The sequence below is a fragment of the Crinia signifera genome, chromosome 1 (genome assembly GCF_055691185.1).
Source record: "Crinia signifera chromosome 1, ASM5569118v1, whole genome shotgun sequence".
Lineage (NCBI taxonomy): Eukaryota > Metazoa > Chordata > Amphibia > Anura > Myobatrachidae > Crinia > Crinia signifera.
In genome coordinates this window covers 480,745,325-480,759,107 of record NC_139217.1, presented here as the reverse complement: position 1 = coordinate 480,759,107, position 13,783 = coordinate 480,745,325, and the positions used below count along the sequence as shown (strand labels likewise).

Here is a 13,783-nt window from a genome sequence, read left to right as displayed (position 1 = left end):
CGGATTGGGATAGAGTAAGGTAACAGTACCCCCAATGCCATCTACTGGAAAAAGCAATTCGTACCCCCTCACTTCACTTACACTGAGGTACAAGGAGCTCTGATATGTCCTAGTATACAAGATGGATGTACTCTCTAGAGTGCCACCACCTGGCTCCTACCAAACCGTATATTACCTATCCTATGGATGTATAGAGTGCCACCACCTGGCTCCTACCAAACCATATATTACCTATCCTATGGATGTATAGAGTGCCACGTCCCAGCTCACACCAAACCTTATACCAGAGCCGGCCTTAGGCATAGGCAAACTAGGCAATTGCCTAGGGCATTTGGAATGCCTAGGGGCATCAGCAGCTTCTGCTGATTAAAATGATATGCAGCATGCCTATATTCTGTGTGTGAGTGAGGCTGTATCTGCATATGAAATAGTGTATTCATGGAAATCACTGTAACATAGCATTCTGTATGCAGGTACAGCCACAGTCGCACACAGAATATATTTATGCCACATATCATTTTAATCATCGGAAGCTCCTTGTGTGTCCTGTTCACATACAGTAACAATGCAAATAAGAAGATTTCAGCAAAAATTGCACCCAACGTATGCAGAACTGGCCAGGAGCTGCATGGCCTATTGAGTCAAGATGTATGAGGAAACATCTGTATCCAAGCAGAGGCAGAGGTCACAGTGTTAGCGGCTGTGCGAGTGCTGTCTGTGGGTGGGTTGGTTGTGCAATAGTGTTCGGCTTATGTGTAAGGGGCATTATGTGTGTCCTGTGTATAAGGGCATTAATAATGTGTGACATATGTGTAACAGTCATTATGTGTGTCATGTATATAAGGGCATTAATAATGTGCAACATATGTGTAAGGGGCATTATGTGTGTCATTATGTGTATGAAGGGCATTAATAAAGGTTGGCATAATGTGTAAGGGCCATTATGGTTATAAGGACATTAATAATGTGTGTTGTGTAAGGGGCATTACTGTGTGGTATTATCAGGGGGTGCTGAGAGAAAGGGGTACAAATTACCCATGCCAAAGTCTAATGGAAGGGCCCAGTGGGGGCCCCCTCCCCTTAAGTGACAGCTGCAGCTCTTCTCCTCTGCCCAGCACACACTGCTTTGTGCTGGGTTGCAGTGTGGCCATGGAGGTGCTTAAAATACAATATTTTCTCAGGATTTTTTTCTAAGGGTATAATGTGAATAATGTGAGGAGTAATGTACATTAGGTAAAGTGGTACTACTGTGTGATGTAACATGAATAAGGGACACCATCGCATGAATAACGTGGCACTACTGTGTGGCATATTTTGAATTGGGGGTAATATTGGGTGGCCATGCCCCTTCCCAGCAAGAACACACCCCTGTTTGGGCTGCGCACCGAATGTGTGCACTGTTTCTATTTAAAATATTGCAGGTAGGAGCACCAAAATGATGACTGCTATGATGAGGGTTGATGGTGCTGGGAAAGGGGAGCAGGGTCAGAGGCGGAACTAGTGGCGGTGCTAGGGGGCACCAGCCAAAATCTTGCCTAGGGCGTCATTTAGGCTAGGGCCGGCTCTGCCTTATACTACCTATTCTATGGATGTATAGAGTGCCACCACCTGGCTCCAATCTAACCGTATATTACCTATCCTTTGGCTGTATAGAGTGCCACCACCCGGTTCCCACCTAACCGTATAGACCCTAACTATGGATGTATAGAGTGCCACCACCAGGCTCCCACCTAACCGTATATTACCTAACTATTTATGTATAGAGTGCCACCACCCATTTCCCACCTAACCATATAGGACCTAACTATAGATGTATATTGTAACACCAGCCGTCTCCCACCTAACCATATATTTCCTATCCTATGGATGTATAGAGTGCCACCAACCATCTTCCACCTAACCTTATTGTCACAACGGGTTGTTGTGGATCCCCTGTGGGTGCTTGCTCCGATACAGATGCGTGTGGCGGAGAGAGTGTGGCTGGTCTGATATATTGCCTTCGCATAGGAAAAAGTCCTCTCGGAGTTTGGCGAAACTCCCGACCAGAGGCGCGGAGTCTAACTGGGTGGCGGTTTTCACCAGGGATTCCCGCAAGGGAATTTGGACTCCGCTGCGTCCACCCAGCAGGTCGCGGCCCTCTGATGGAAGCCTCCTGGAGGAGCTAAATCACTGGTAGGGACTGGAGCACTGCGAAGTCTTGAATGCCCACTCGGAGATAGAGGAACTGAAGTATAACGAAACTCAGGAAGCACACTTGGCAAATAACGGAACTCAGGAAGCACACTTGGCAAATAACGGAACTCAGGAAGCACACTTGGCAAATAACGGAACTCAGGAAGCACACTTGGCAAATAACGGAACTCAGGAAGCACACTTGGCAAATAACGGAACTCAGGAAGCACACTGGCAAATAACAAGCTTGCTGGGCAGACTGGACAAATGCTGAGAAGTGTTCCCACGGACGGCCAGCAGAAGACTGACCTAAGTCAGCAGAAGCATCAGCACTAGGGGATAGGCATACCTGCCTTTTATCACACCCAGGGGATGACCTCACAGACCCAACCTCTAACAGAGGTTATATCAGGTCCTGCCCCCTAGAGTTGGGATGCCCCAAGCAAGATGGCGGCGCCCATCCCGGGAGCCAGCCGTGGGAGCTGTTGGACCCCTGGGGAGACAGCCGCCGGATCCTGCCAGAGCACGGGGAGCAGAGGTGAGCGGCGGCACGACAGAGACATTTGTCTGCCGTGGCATGCAAGTGAGACGGCACAATGCTCTGCAGCCGCGCCGAGACCTGACAGCCTGGGAGAGGAGAGCGGGGATCAGTGAGGACGCCCGGCGGCACAGCAAAGACGTCAGCGCTCGTCCAGGTAAGTAAGAGACGCTGCGCAAAGCTCTGCACCGAGGCGTGACAGTACCCCCTCCTTTAAGAGTGGACTCCGGACACTTATCAGGGTTGTTGTTCCAAAACTTATCAATGAGTCGAGGTGCATGCACATCAGAGGCGTCGACCCACATTCTTTCTTCGGGACCGTACCCCTTCCAGTCTACCAAAAATTGCAGTCTCTTTCGTCGTCGTCTAACGTCAAGAATTTGTTTCACCTCAAATTCCACATTACGTTCTGCTTGGATATTGGAATTTCTTGGTGGCGTTTTTTGGAAGCGACTGAGGATTAAGGGTTTCAAAAGAGAGACATGAAATGAGTTAGAGATCCGCAATGAAGGAGGCAACCTCAAACGAACAGCTACTGGATTAATGACCTCCGTAATAGAATATGGGCCGATATATCGCGGTGCCAGCTTCCTGGAAGGGACCCTGAGACGAATATGCTGCGTCGATAACCACACTCTATCACCAACCTTATAGGCTGGAGCAGCACTTCTCTTTCGATCTGCACAGGTTTTGTATCTATTGGAAGCTTGTCGGAGTGCCCTGTGTACATTCTTCCATATACTTGAAAAAAATTGAATTGATGACTGGACCGCAGGTAACTCGTTACTAGGCAGTTTGGAGAAATCGGGAACCCGAGGGTGTACTCCATAAACAACGAAGAAGGGAGTGGCTTGGCTGGAAGAGTGATAAGTGTTATTGTGGGCGAACTCCGCCCATGGTAAAAGTTCATACCAGTTGTCCTGAGACGAAGAGAGGTAAAGCCGGATGAAACTTTCTAAGTCCTGGTTAACCCTCTCAGTTTGTCCGTTGGTTTGAGGGTGAAAGGCGGTTGAGAACTTTAGAACAATCTGAAAGGCTGAACACAAAGCCCTCCAAAACCGAGCCACAAACTGGACACCCCGATCGGATACAATTTCTGCCGGTAATCCATGTAGACGAAAGATTTGAGATATAAAAAGTTGGGCAAGGGTAGGAGCACTTGGTAGTCCCTTCAGAGGTATAAAATGAGCCATTTTGGAAAAACGATCAATGACTACCCATATGGTATCGTATCCGTTAGAGGAGGGCAAATCCGTGATAAAATCCATGGATACATGGGTCCAAGGCTGTGAGGGTATTGGAAGCGGTAGAAGTTTACCCGCTGGAGACTGGCGCGACATTTTGTGTCGAGCACATCCGGGACAGGAGGACACGAAACTCTGGACATCAGACCTCATTGTGGACCACCAATAATTTCTCTGGAGAAGTTCCAGGGTTTTTTTCTCACCCGGATGTCCGAAAAATTTGGAATCGTGGGCCCAATGTAATAATTTCTTACGAAGTTTAGGCTCCACGTAGGTTTTGCCTCTGGGAATACTGATTATTTTAGTGGCTGCGAAAGCAGAGGAATCAACAATTGGATAGGATTGATTCGTTTCATCTTCAGGCGAGCAGGAGCGAGACAGGGCATCCGCTTTAAGGTTCTGGGATCCCGGCCGGAATGAGAGTTTGAAATGAAAGCGGGTAAAGAACATCGCCCATCTTGCCAGTCGTGGATTCAAGCATTGAGCATTTCTGAGGTAAATTAGATTTTTGTGATCCGTATAAATCTGAATCGGAAACTGAGCCCCCTCCAGAAGATAACGCCATTCCTCTAATGCTAACTTGATAGCAAGAAGCTCCTGTTCCCCAATTGCATAGTTCTTTTCAGCAGGTAGGAACTTCCGAGAAAAGAAACCACAGGGATGGGTGGAGCCATCTTCATATTTCTGGGAAAGAATGGCACCCACAGCCTCAGAGGATGCGTCCACCTCTAGAATAAAGGGCTTTGAGAGATCCGGCTGGCGAAGGACAGGTGCCGAAACAAATGCTTGTTTTAAATGCTGGAAGGCGGATAATGCCTCTGGGGACCATATTGCCGGATTGGCTGATTTTCTTGTTAGAGCCGTGATTGGGGCCACAATGGTGGAAAACCCTCGGATGAACTTCCGGTAATAATTTGCGAACCCCAAAAATCGCTGGACAGCCCGAAGTGTAAGGGGTTGTGACCAATTCAAGATGGCTTGAACCTTCTCTGGATCCATTTGAAGGCCATTTCCTGAGATAATATACCCAAGGAAGGGTACCGAGGTTTTCTCGAAGATACATTTTTCTAATTTGCAGTACAAATGGTTAACGCGGAGCCTTAGGAGAACTTCTTTAACTTGAGTTCGATGGGTTGCCAAGTCTTTGGAGAAAATCAGAATGTCGTCTAAATACACAACGACTGACTGATACAAGAGGTCTCTGAAAATCTCGTTCACAAAGTTCTGAAAAACTGCCGGGGCATTGCACAAGCCGAATGGCATGACCAGATATTCGTAATGGCCATCTCTGGTGTTGAAAGCCGTCTTCCATTCGTCCCCCTCTCTTATACGGATGAGGTTGTAGGCCCCTCTTAAATCCAATTTGGAAAAAACCGTTGCCCCCTTTATGCGATCAAAAAGTTCCGGAATCAAAGGCAACGGATACTTGTTCTTGATCGTGATTTCATTTAGTCCCCGATAATCGATGCAGGGTCGCAGGGTTCCATCCTTTTTCTTTACAAAAAAAAACCCTGCGCCGGCTGGAGAGCTGGAAGGTCGAATGAATCCCTTTTGTAGATTTTCAGAGATGTAATCGCTCATTGCTTGTGTCTCTGGTAGTGACAACGGGTAGATCCGTCCGCGGGGAGGCATTCCACCAGGGACTAGATCAATGGGACAATCCCATTCTCGATGTGGAGGAAGAGCATTGGCTGCTTGCTTGTTGAACACGTCGGAAAATGACATATACGGAGAAGGAATTCCCTTCTCAGAGTCCGAATCCGAATTCCTAACGGGAACTACTTTATACAAACAGTCTCGAGAGCACAAGGGACCCCATGCTGTAATTTGCATGGTAGGCCAATCAATTTGAGGGTTGTGTTTCTGGAGCCAGGGAAACCCCAACACCATTGGAGATGTTGTCCGGGGAATTATAAGGAATTCAATCTCCTCGTGATGCAGAGCCCCAATACCCAGGGATAGAGATGTTGTGCAAGAAGAGATTAACCCACTCTGAATATAGCTCCCATCAACCGCAGTCAGACGCACTGGATGTTCAAGATTTTTAATGGGTAAAGAATACAACTTAACAAAATCAGCTGAAATGAAGTTTCCTGCGGCACCGGAGTCTAGGAGGGCCTGTGTCTTCAGCGTCTGACCTGCGAAACAAAGTTGAGCTGGAATGATGGAGTCAGACAATATGGAGGAGGAAGAAAGCTGACCCAATCTTACCTCTCTATCCTTGCCTTGCATTGGTCGGAGAGAACGATGAGGACACTGAGCGACTTGATGACCGGGCTCACCACAGTACATGCACAACTTCTCCTGGAAGCGACGCTGTCGTTCTTGAGGAGTGAGCCGAGCCCGGTTAATCTGCATGGGTTCCTCAGACGTAGACGGTGAAGATACTTGAAGCACAGAAGGAAGAGGACCTCGGAAGCGTTCCCCTCTGGATTTCTCGGCCTGGCGCTCCCTGAACCGCATGTCAATCTTGTTGCAAAGGGAAATTAGATCTTCCAATTTAGAAGGTAGGTCGCGGGACACCAGATCGTCCTTTAATTTATCAGAAAGCCCGCTCCAGAAAGCTGACCACAATGCCTCCTCATTCCAGGCAACCTCTGAGGCTAGGGTCTGAAACTGGACCACGTATTGTGCTACTGGACGATTCCCTTGTCTCAGGCGCATGATCTCTTGAGCTGCTGACGAAGACCGGCCTGGTTCGTCAAAGATCCTCCGGAACTGGGCTATGAAGTCATCATACCTTGAGAGAAGAGGGTCGTTTCTCTCCCAGAGAGGAGACACCCAGTCCAAGGCTGAACCCGACAAGAGAGACACAATATAGGCAACCCGGGATTTGTCAGTCGGGAAGCTGGAGGCCAGCAGGGAGAAATGCACCTCGCATTGATTGAGGAAGCCCCGACACAACTTTGGGGTTCCATCAAATTTACTGGGCGATGATAAATGTAAATGCCCTGGGGGGGCTGTTGGAAGGGTCACCACCCGTACTGGTTCTGGCACTGCTGGAGCTGGCACTTCGCGTGAAGCTGATGCCTGTAGAGCCTCCTGACGACGGCCGATATCCTGGAGTCCCTGGGCGAGGTGCCCCTGGGAGGTTTCCAGACCTTCGAGACGGGCCACGATTCTTTGTAGCAGTTCCGTATTGAAGTCGACACCTGCTGTGGGATCCATGTGGCTGATGCTTACTGTCACAACGGGTTGTTGTGGATCCCCTGTGGGTGCTTGCTCCGATACAGATGCGTGTGGCGGAGAGAGTGTGGCTGGTCTGATATATTGCCTTCGCATAGGAAAAAGTCCTCTCGGAGTTTGGCGAAACTCCCGACCAGAGGCGCGGAGTCTAACTGGGTGGCGGTTTTCACCAGGGATTCCCGCAAGGGAATTTGGACTCCGCTGCGTCCACCCAGCAGGTCGCGGCCCTCTGATGGAAGCCTCCTGGAGGAGCTAAATCACTGGTAGGGACTGGAGCACTGCGAAGTCTTGAATGCCCACTCGGAGATAGAGGAACTGAAGTATAACGAAACTCAGGAAGCACACTTGGCAAATAACGGAACTCAGGAAGCACACTTGGCAAATAACGGAACTCAGGAAGCACACTTGGCAAATAACGGAACTCAGGAAGCACACTTGGCAAATAACGGAACTCAGGAAGCACACTTGGCAAATAACGGAACTCAGGAAGCACACTTGGCAAATAACGGAACTCAGGAAGCACACTTGGCAAATAACGGAACTCAGGAAGCACACTTGGCAAATAACGGAACTCAGGAAGCACACTGGCAAATAACAAGCTTGCTGGGCAGACTGGACAAATGCTGAGAAGTGTTCCCACGGACGGCCAGCAGAAGACTGACCTAAGTCAGCAGAAGCATCAGCACTAGGGGATAGGCATACCTGCCTTTTATCACACCCAGGGGATGACCTCACAGACCCAACCTCTAACAGAGGTTATATCAGGTCCTGCCCCCTAGAGTTGGGATGCCCCAAGCAAGATGGCGGCGCCCATCCCGGGAGCCAGCCGTGGGAGCTGTTGGACCCCTGGGGAGACAGCCGCCGGATCCTGCCAGAGCACGGGGAGCAGAGGTGAGCGGCGGCACGACAGAGACATTTGTCTGCCGTGGCATGCAAGTGAGACGGCGCAATGCTCTGCAGCCGCGCCGAGACCTGACAGCCTGGGAGAGGAGAGCGGGGATCAGTGAGGACGCCCGGCGGCACAGCAAAGACGTCAGCGCTCGTCCAGGTAAGTAAGAGACGCTGCGCAAAGCTCTGCACCGAGGCGTGACACTTATATTACCATCTAACCGTATATGACCTAACTATGGATGTATAGAGTGTCACCAGCTGGCTCCCACCTAACCGTATATTACCTATCGTATGTATGTATAGAGTGCCACCACCTGGCTCCCACCAAACCATATACTACCTATCCTATGGATGTATATAGTGCCACCTCCTGGCTCCCAGCTAACCGTATATTACCTAACAATGGATGTAATGAGTGCCACCACCCATCTTCCACCTAACTGTATATTATTTAATTATGGATGTATAGAGTGCCACCACATTATCTAACAAAAGATGTATAGAGTGCCACCGCCCATCTTCCACCTAACCGTATAGTACCTATCCTTTGGATTTATAGAGTGCCACCCTCCGTCTTCCACCTAACTGTGTAGTAACTAACTATGGATGTATAGAGGGCCACCGCCCATCTTCCACCTAACTGCATATTACGTAACTATGGATGTATATATATGTGCTGTATTGTACATCCTGTAGCATTGTTATACCATACATGGAGCACTGTCTACTATCAGTGTGTGTGTGTGTATGTATATATATATATATATATATATATATATACATATATACACACACACACAATCCAAAGATCCAGGGCACTCCCCAAACTGATAGTCTGCAACAAAAGTCCTTTATTTTCTCATTTCTGAGAGTAAGCCGACGTTTCGGACCATACAAGGTTCTTAATCATGGCAATGATCCAACACACAAGCACAACTGGGTTGGATCATTGCCACGATTAAGGACCTTGTATGGTCCGAAGCGTCGGCTTACTCTCAGAAATGAGAAAATAAAGGACTTTTGTTGCAGACTATCAGTTTGGTGAGTGCCCTGGATCTTTGGAATGTACAAATTGGACTTAGCAATTGCTGTGAGTGCATTGGATATATAAAGGAGATATCAGGATGTGCATACAGCACGTTATATATATATATATATATATATATATATATATATATATAACGTGCTGTATGTACATCCTGTAGCATTGTTATAGTCATGTCCTTCCCATCCTGCTGTAGTAAGTGTAGGATCACCAGGATTCTCCTCTCTGCAGGTGGAGACCATTGGTGACGCCTATATGGTGGTATCGGGATTACCGGTGCGGAACGGGAAGCTCCATGCACGAGAAATATCCAGAATGTCGCTGGCACTGCTGGATGCTGTGAGGACGTTCAAAATCCGCCACAGACCAAACACACAACTACATCTGCGGATAGGAATTCATACAGGTATTGCAGCAGTATGTATGTCGGTGTATATGTGTGTTATATACCAGCGGCCCGTATGTTGGTGTATATGTGTGTTATATATACCAGCGGTTCGTATGTCGGTGTATATGTGTGTTATATATACCAGCGGTCCGTATGTCGGTGTATATGTGTGTTATATATACCAGCAGCCTGTATGTCGGTGTATATGTGTGTTATATATACCAACGGTCCGTATGTCGGTGTATATGTGTGTTATATATACCAGCGGTTCGTATGTCGGTGTATATGTGTGTTATATATACCAGTGGTTCGTATGTCGGTGTATAGGTGTGTTATATATACCAGCGGTTCGTATGTCGGTGTATATGTGTGTTATATATACCAGCGGTCCGTATGTCGGTGTATATGTGTGTTATATATACCAACGGTCCGTATGTCGGTGTATATGTGTGTTATATATACCAGCGGTCCGTATGTCGGTGTATATGTGTGTTATATATACCAACGGTCCGTATGTCGGTGTATATGTGTGTTATATATACCAGTGGTTCGTATGTCGGTGTATATGTGTGTTATATATACCAGCGGTTCGTATGTCGGTGTATATGTGTGTTATATATACCAGTGGTTCGTATGTCGGTGTATATGTGTGTTATATATACCAACGGTTCGTATGTCGGTGTATATGTGTGTTATATATACCAACGGTCCGTATGTCGGTGTATATGTGTGTTATATATACCAGCGGTCCGTATGTCGGTGTATATGTGTGTTATATATACCAGCAGTCCGTATGTCTGTGTATATGTGCTATATATACCAGCGGTCCGTATGTCAGTGTATATGTGTGTTAGTAAGTAATGTAGTGTAAGTGGTGTATTGTAAGTAATGTAATGTAGTTTAAGTAAGCTAGTGTAGTGTAAGTAATTCAGTATAAGTTATATAATGTAGTGTAAGTAATGTAGTGCATGTGATGTAGTGTAGCGTAAGTAATGTGGTGTGTGTAGTGTATGTTGTGTAATGTAGTGCAAGTAATGTCATGTAGTGTAAGTAATGTAGTAAATAATGTATTGTAAGTAGTGTAATGAGTGTAGTGTAATGTATGTAGCAACAGAATCTGTTGCGCTATATAAGAAACTTAATAAATAGTGTAGTGTATGCAATGTATACTATAGTGTAGTGTATGTAGTGTATTGTAGTGTAAGTAGTATACTGTAAGTAGTTTAACAAGTTTAGTGTAAGTAATGTAATGCAGTGTATGTAAGGGTGTGGTACAGGGGTCCGACAGTCGGGATCCCGACAGTCATTAGCCCCATGTCTGGATCCTGACTGGCCGGACCAGACAGCATGGTGAGTGCAACTAAGCTCCTTGCAGGCTCGCTGCGATCGCCACGCTGCGGGCACGTGGCTATTCTCCCTCTATGATGGAAAATAGCAGATGGCTGTCTGTGTTTTGACAGCCGGGATCCTGACATCGGGTAAATGCCTGTCGGGACCCGTATGTAATGTAGTGTAAGTTATGTAATGTAGTGTATGTAGTGAAATTAATGTAGAGTAATTAATGTAGTGTATGTAGTGAAATTAATGTAGAGTAATTAATGTAGTGTATGTATTTTAGTGTAAGTAATGTTATGTAGTGTAATTAATGTAGTCTATGTAGTGTAAGTAATGTAGTGTATGTAGTGTATGTAGTATAGTGTATTGTAAGTAATGTAGTGTAAGTAATGTAATGTAGTTTACGTAATGTCATGTAATGTAGTGTAGCGTAAGTAACGTAGTATAAGTATTGTAGTTTAAGTAATGTCATGTAATGCAATGTACTGTAAGTAACGTAGTGTAAGTAATGTAGTGTAAGTTATGTAATTTAGTGTAACAAATGTAAGTAATGTAATGCATTTGATGTAGTGTAGTGAAGTGCATATAATGTAGTTTAAGTAATGTCATGCAATGTAGTGTAAGTAATGTAGTGTAGTGTAGTGTATGTACTGTAGTGTAAAGGTCCACACACACAAGGCGACTATGCCCAGCGATGATAGCGTTCATCGCTGCGGGGAAAGCCGCTCAGTGCATACACACTGAGCGGCTTTCCCCCTGCCCGCTGCTGACAGAGGGGGGAGGACGGCGTTGCATAGCACAGAGCTGTGCAAAGTCGTCCTCAATGCCGCTCATCTGCTGGTATAACCAGCAGATGAGCGGCTTTCCCGGCAATGATGCAGGAGCGCGCAGCAGTGCTCGCCGCTCATCGCCGGGCCATACACACTGCGCGGCTTTGAGCTGCTGTTTTGAGTGACTTTCAGCTCAGTCGCCCAGTGTGTATGGGCCTTAAGCAATGTAATTCAAATAATCTAGTGTAGAGTACAGTAGTGATGTAGTGTAAGTAATGTAATGCAGTGTTATGTGTGTAGTATAATGTAGTGTAAGTATTGTAGGGAAGTTTAATGTATGTAGTGTAGTGTAATGCGTGTAGTGTATGTTATTTATTTTATCTATTAGCAGTTTCTTATATAGCGCATACTGTACATATTCTGCAGCACTTTACAGAGAGAATATTTGAACAGTCACATCAGTCCCTGCCCCAGTGGAGCTTACAATCTATATTCCCTACCACATGTACACGCACACACAGATGTTCTAGGGTTAATTTGTTGGGAGCCAATTAGCCTACCAGTATATGTTTGGATTGTGGGAGGAAAGCAGAGTACCTGGAGGAAACCCACGCAAGCACGAGGAGAATATACAAACTCCGCACAGTTAGAGCCATGGTGGGAATAGAACCCATGACCTCAGTGCTTTAAGGTAGTAATGCTAAATATTACACCATCCGTACTGCCCATGTAAATTAATGCAATGTAGTGAATGTAATATAGTGTATTTAGTGTAGTGAGTGTAGTGAATGTAGTGTGTGTAGTGTATGTAGTGTCGGTTATGTAGTGTATGTAATGTAGTGTAAGTAACATAGTGTAAGTAGTGTAGTGAATGTAGTGTGTGTAGTGTATGTAGTGTATGTAATGTAGTGTAAGTAACATAGTGTAAGTAGTGTAGTGAATGTAGTGTGTGTAGTATATGTAGTGTCGGTTATGTAGTGTATGTAATGTAGTGTAAGTAATATAGTGTAAGTAGTGTAAGTTGTTTGAATAGTGTAGTTTAAGTAATGTAGTGTAAATAGTGTAGTGTAAGTAATCTAGTGTAGTGTAAGTAATGTATGTAGTGTATGTAATGTAGTTTAATGTATGTGGTGTAAGTAATTTAGTGTAAGTAATGTTGTGTATTGCATGTAGTGTAAGTAATGTAGTGTTGTGTAATGCGAGTAGTGTAAGTAATGTAGTGTCGTGTATTGCGTGTAGTGTAAGTAATGCAGTGTCGTGTATTGCGTGTAGTGTAAGTAATGCAGTGTCGTGTAGTGTAAGTAATGTAGTGTCGTGTATTGCGTGTAGTGTAAGTAATGTAGTGTCGTGTATTGCGTGTAGTGTAAGTAATGTAGTGTCGTGTATTGCGTGTAGTGTAAGTAATGTAGTTTCGAGTATTGCGTGTAGTGTAAGTAATGTAGTGTCGTGTATTGCGTGTAGTGTAAGTAATGTAGTGTCGTGTATTGCGTGTAGTGTAAGTAATGTAGTGTCGTGTATTGCATGTAGTGTAAGTAATGTAGTGTCGTGTAATGCGTGTAGTGTAAGTAATGTAGTGTCGTGTATTGCGTGTAGTGTAAGTAATGTAGTGTCGTGTATTGCGTGTAGTGTAAGTAATGTAGTGTCGTGTATTGCGTGTAGTGTAAGTAATGTAGTTTCGAGTATTGCGTGTAGTGTAAGTAATGTAGTGTCGTGTATTGCATGTAGTGTAAGTAATGTAGTGTCGTGTATTGCGTGTAGTGTAAGTAATGCAGTGTCGTGTAGTGTAAGTAATGTAGTGTCGTGTATTGCGTGTAGTGTAAGTAATGTAGTTTCGAGTATTGCGTGTAGTGTAAGTAATGTAGTGTCGTGTATTGCGTGTAGTGTAAGTAATGTAGTTTTGAGTATTGCGTGTAGTGTAAGTAATGTAGTGTCGTGTATTGCGTGTAGTGTAAGTAATGTAGTTTCGAGTATTGCGTGTAGTGTAAGTAATGTAGTGTCGTGTATTGCGTGTAGTGTAAGTAATGTAGTGTAGTGTATTGCGTGTAGTGTAAGTAATGTAGTGTCGTGTATTGCGTGTAGTGTAAGTAATGCAGTTTCGAGTATTGCGTGTAGTGTAAGTAATGTAGTGTCGTGTATTGCATGTAGTGTAAGTAATGTAGTGTCGTGTATTGCGTGTAGTGTAAGTAATGTAGTTTCGAGTATTGCGTGTAGTGT

General features: G+C 45.5%; 1 protein-coding gene across 3 annotated transcripts in view; it reads left to right on the top strand.

Annotated features, from left to right (window-relative positions):
- Positions 1-13,783, top strand: part of NPR2 (natriuretic peptide receptor 2) — a 176,706-nt gene that overhangs the window by 136,870 nt on the left and 26,053 nt on the right. For all 3 annotated transcript variants that reach the window (XM_083155498.1, XM_083155497.1, XM_083155499.1), the window contains one exon: positions 9,308-9,482. In XM_083155498.1, the coding sequence (XP_083011624.1) occupies positions 9,308-9,482 (175 nt within the window). The remainder of the gene's footprint in view (positions 1-9,307; positions 9,483-13,783) is intronic.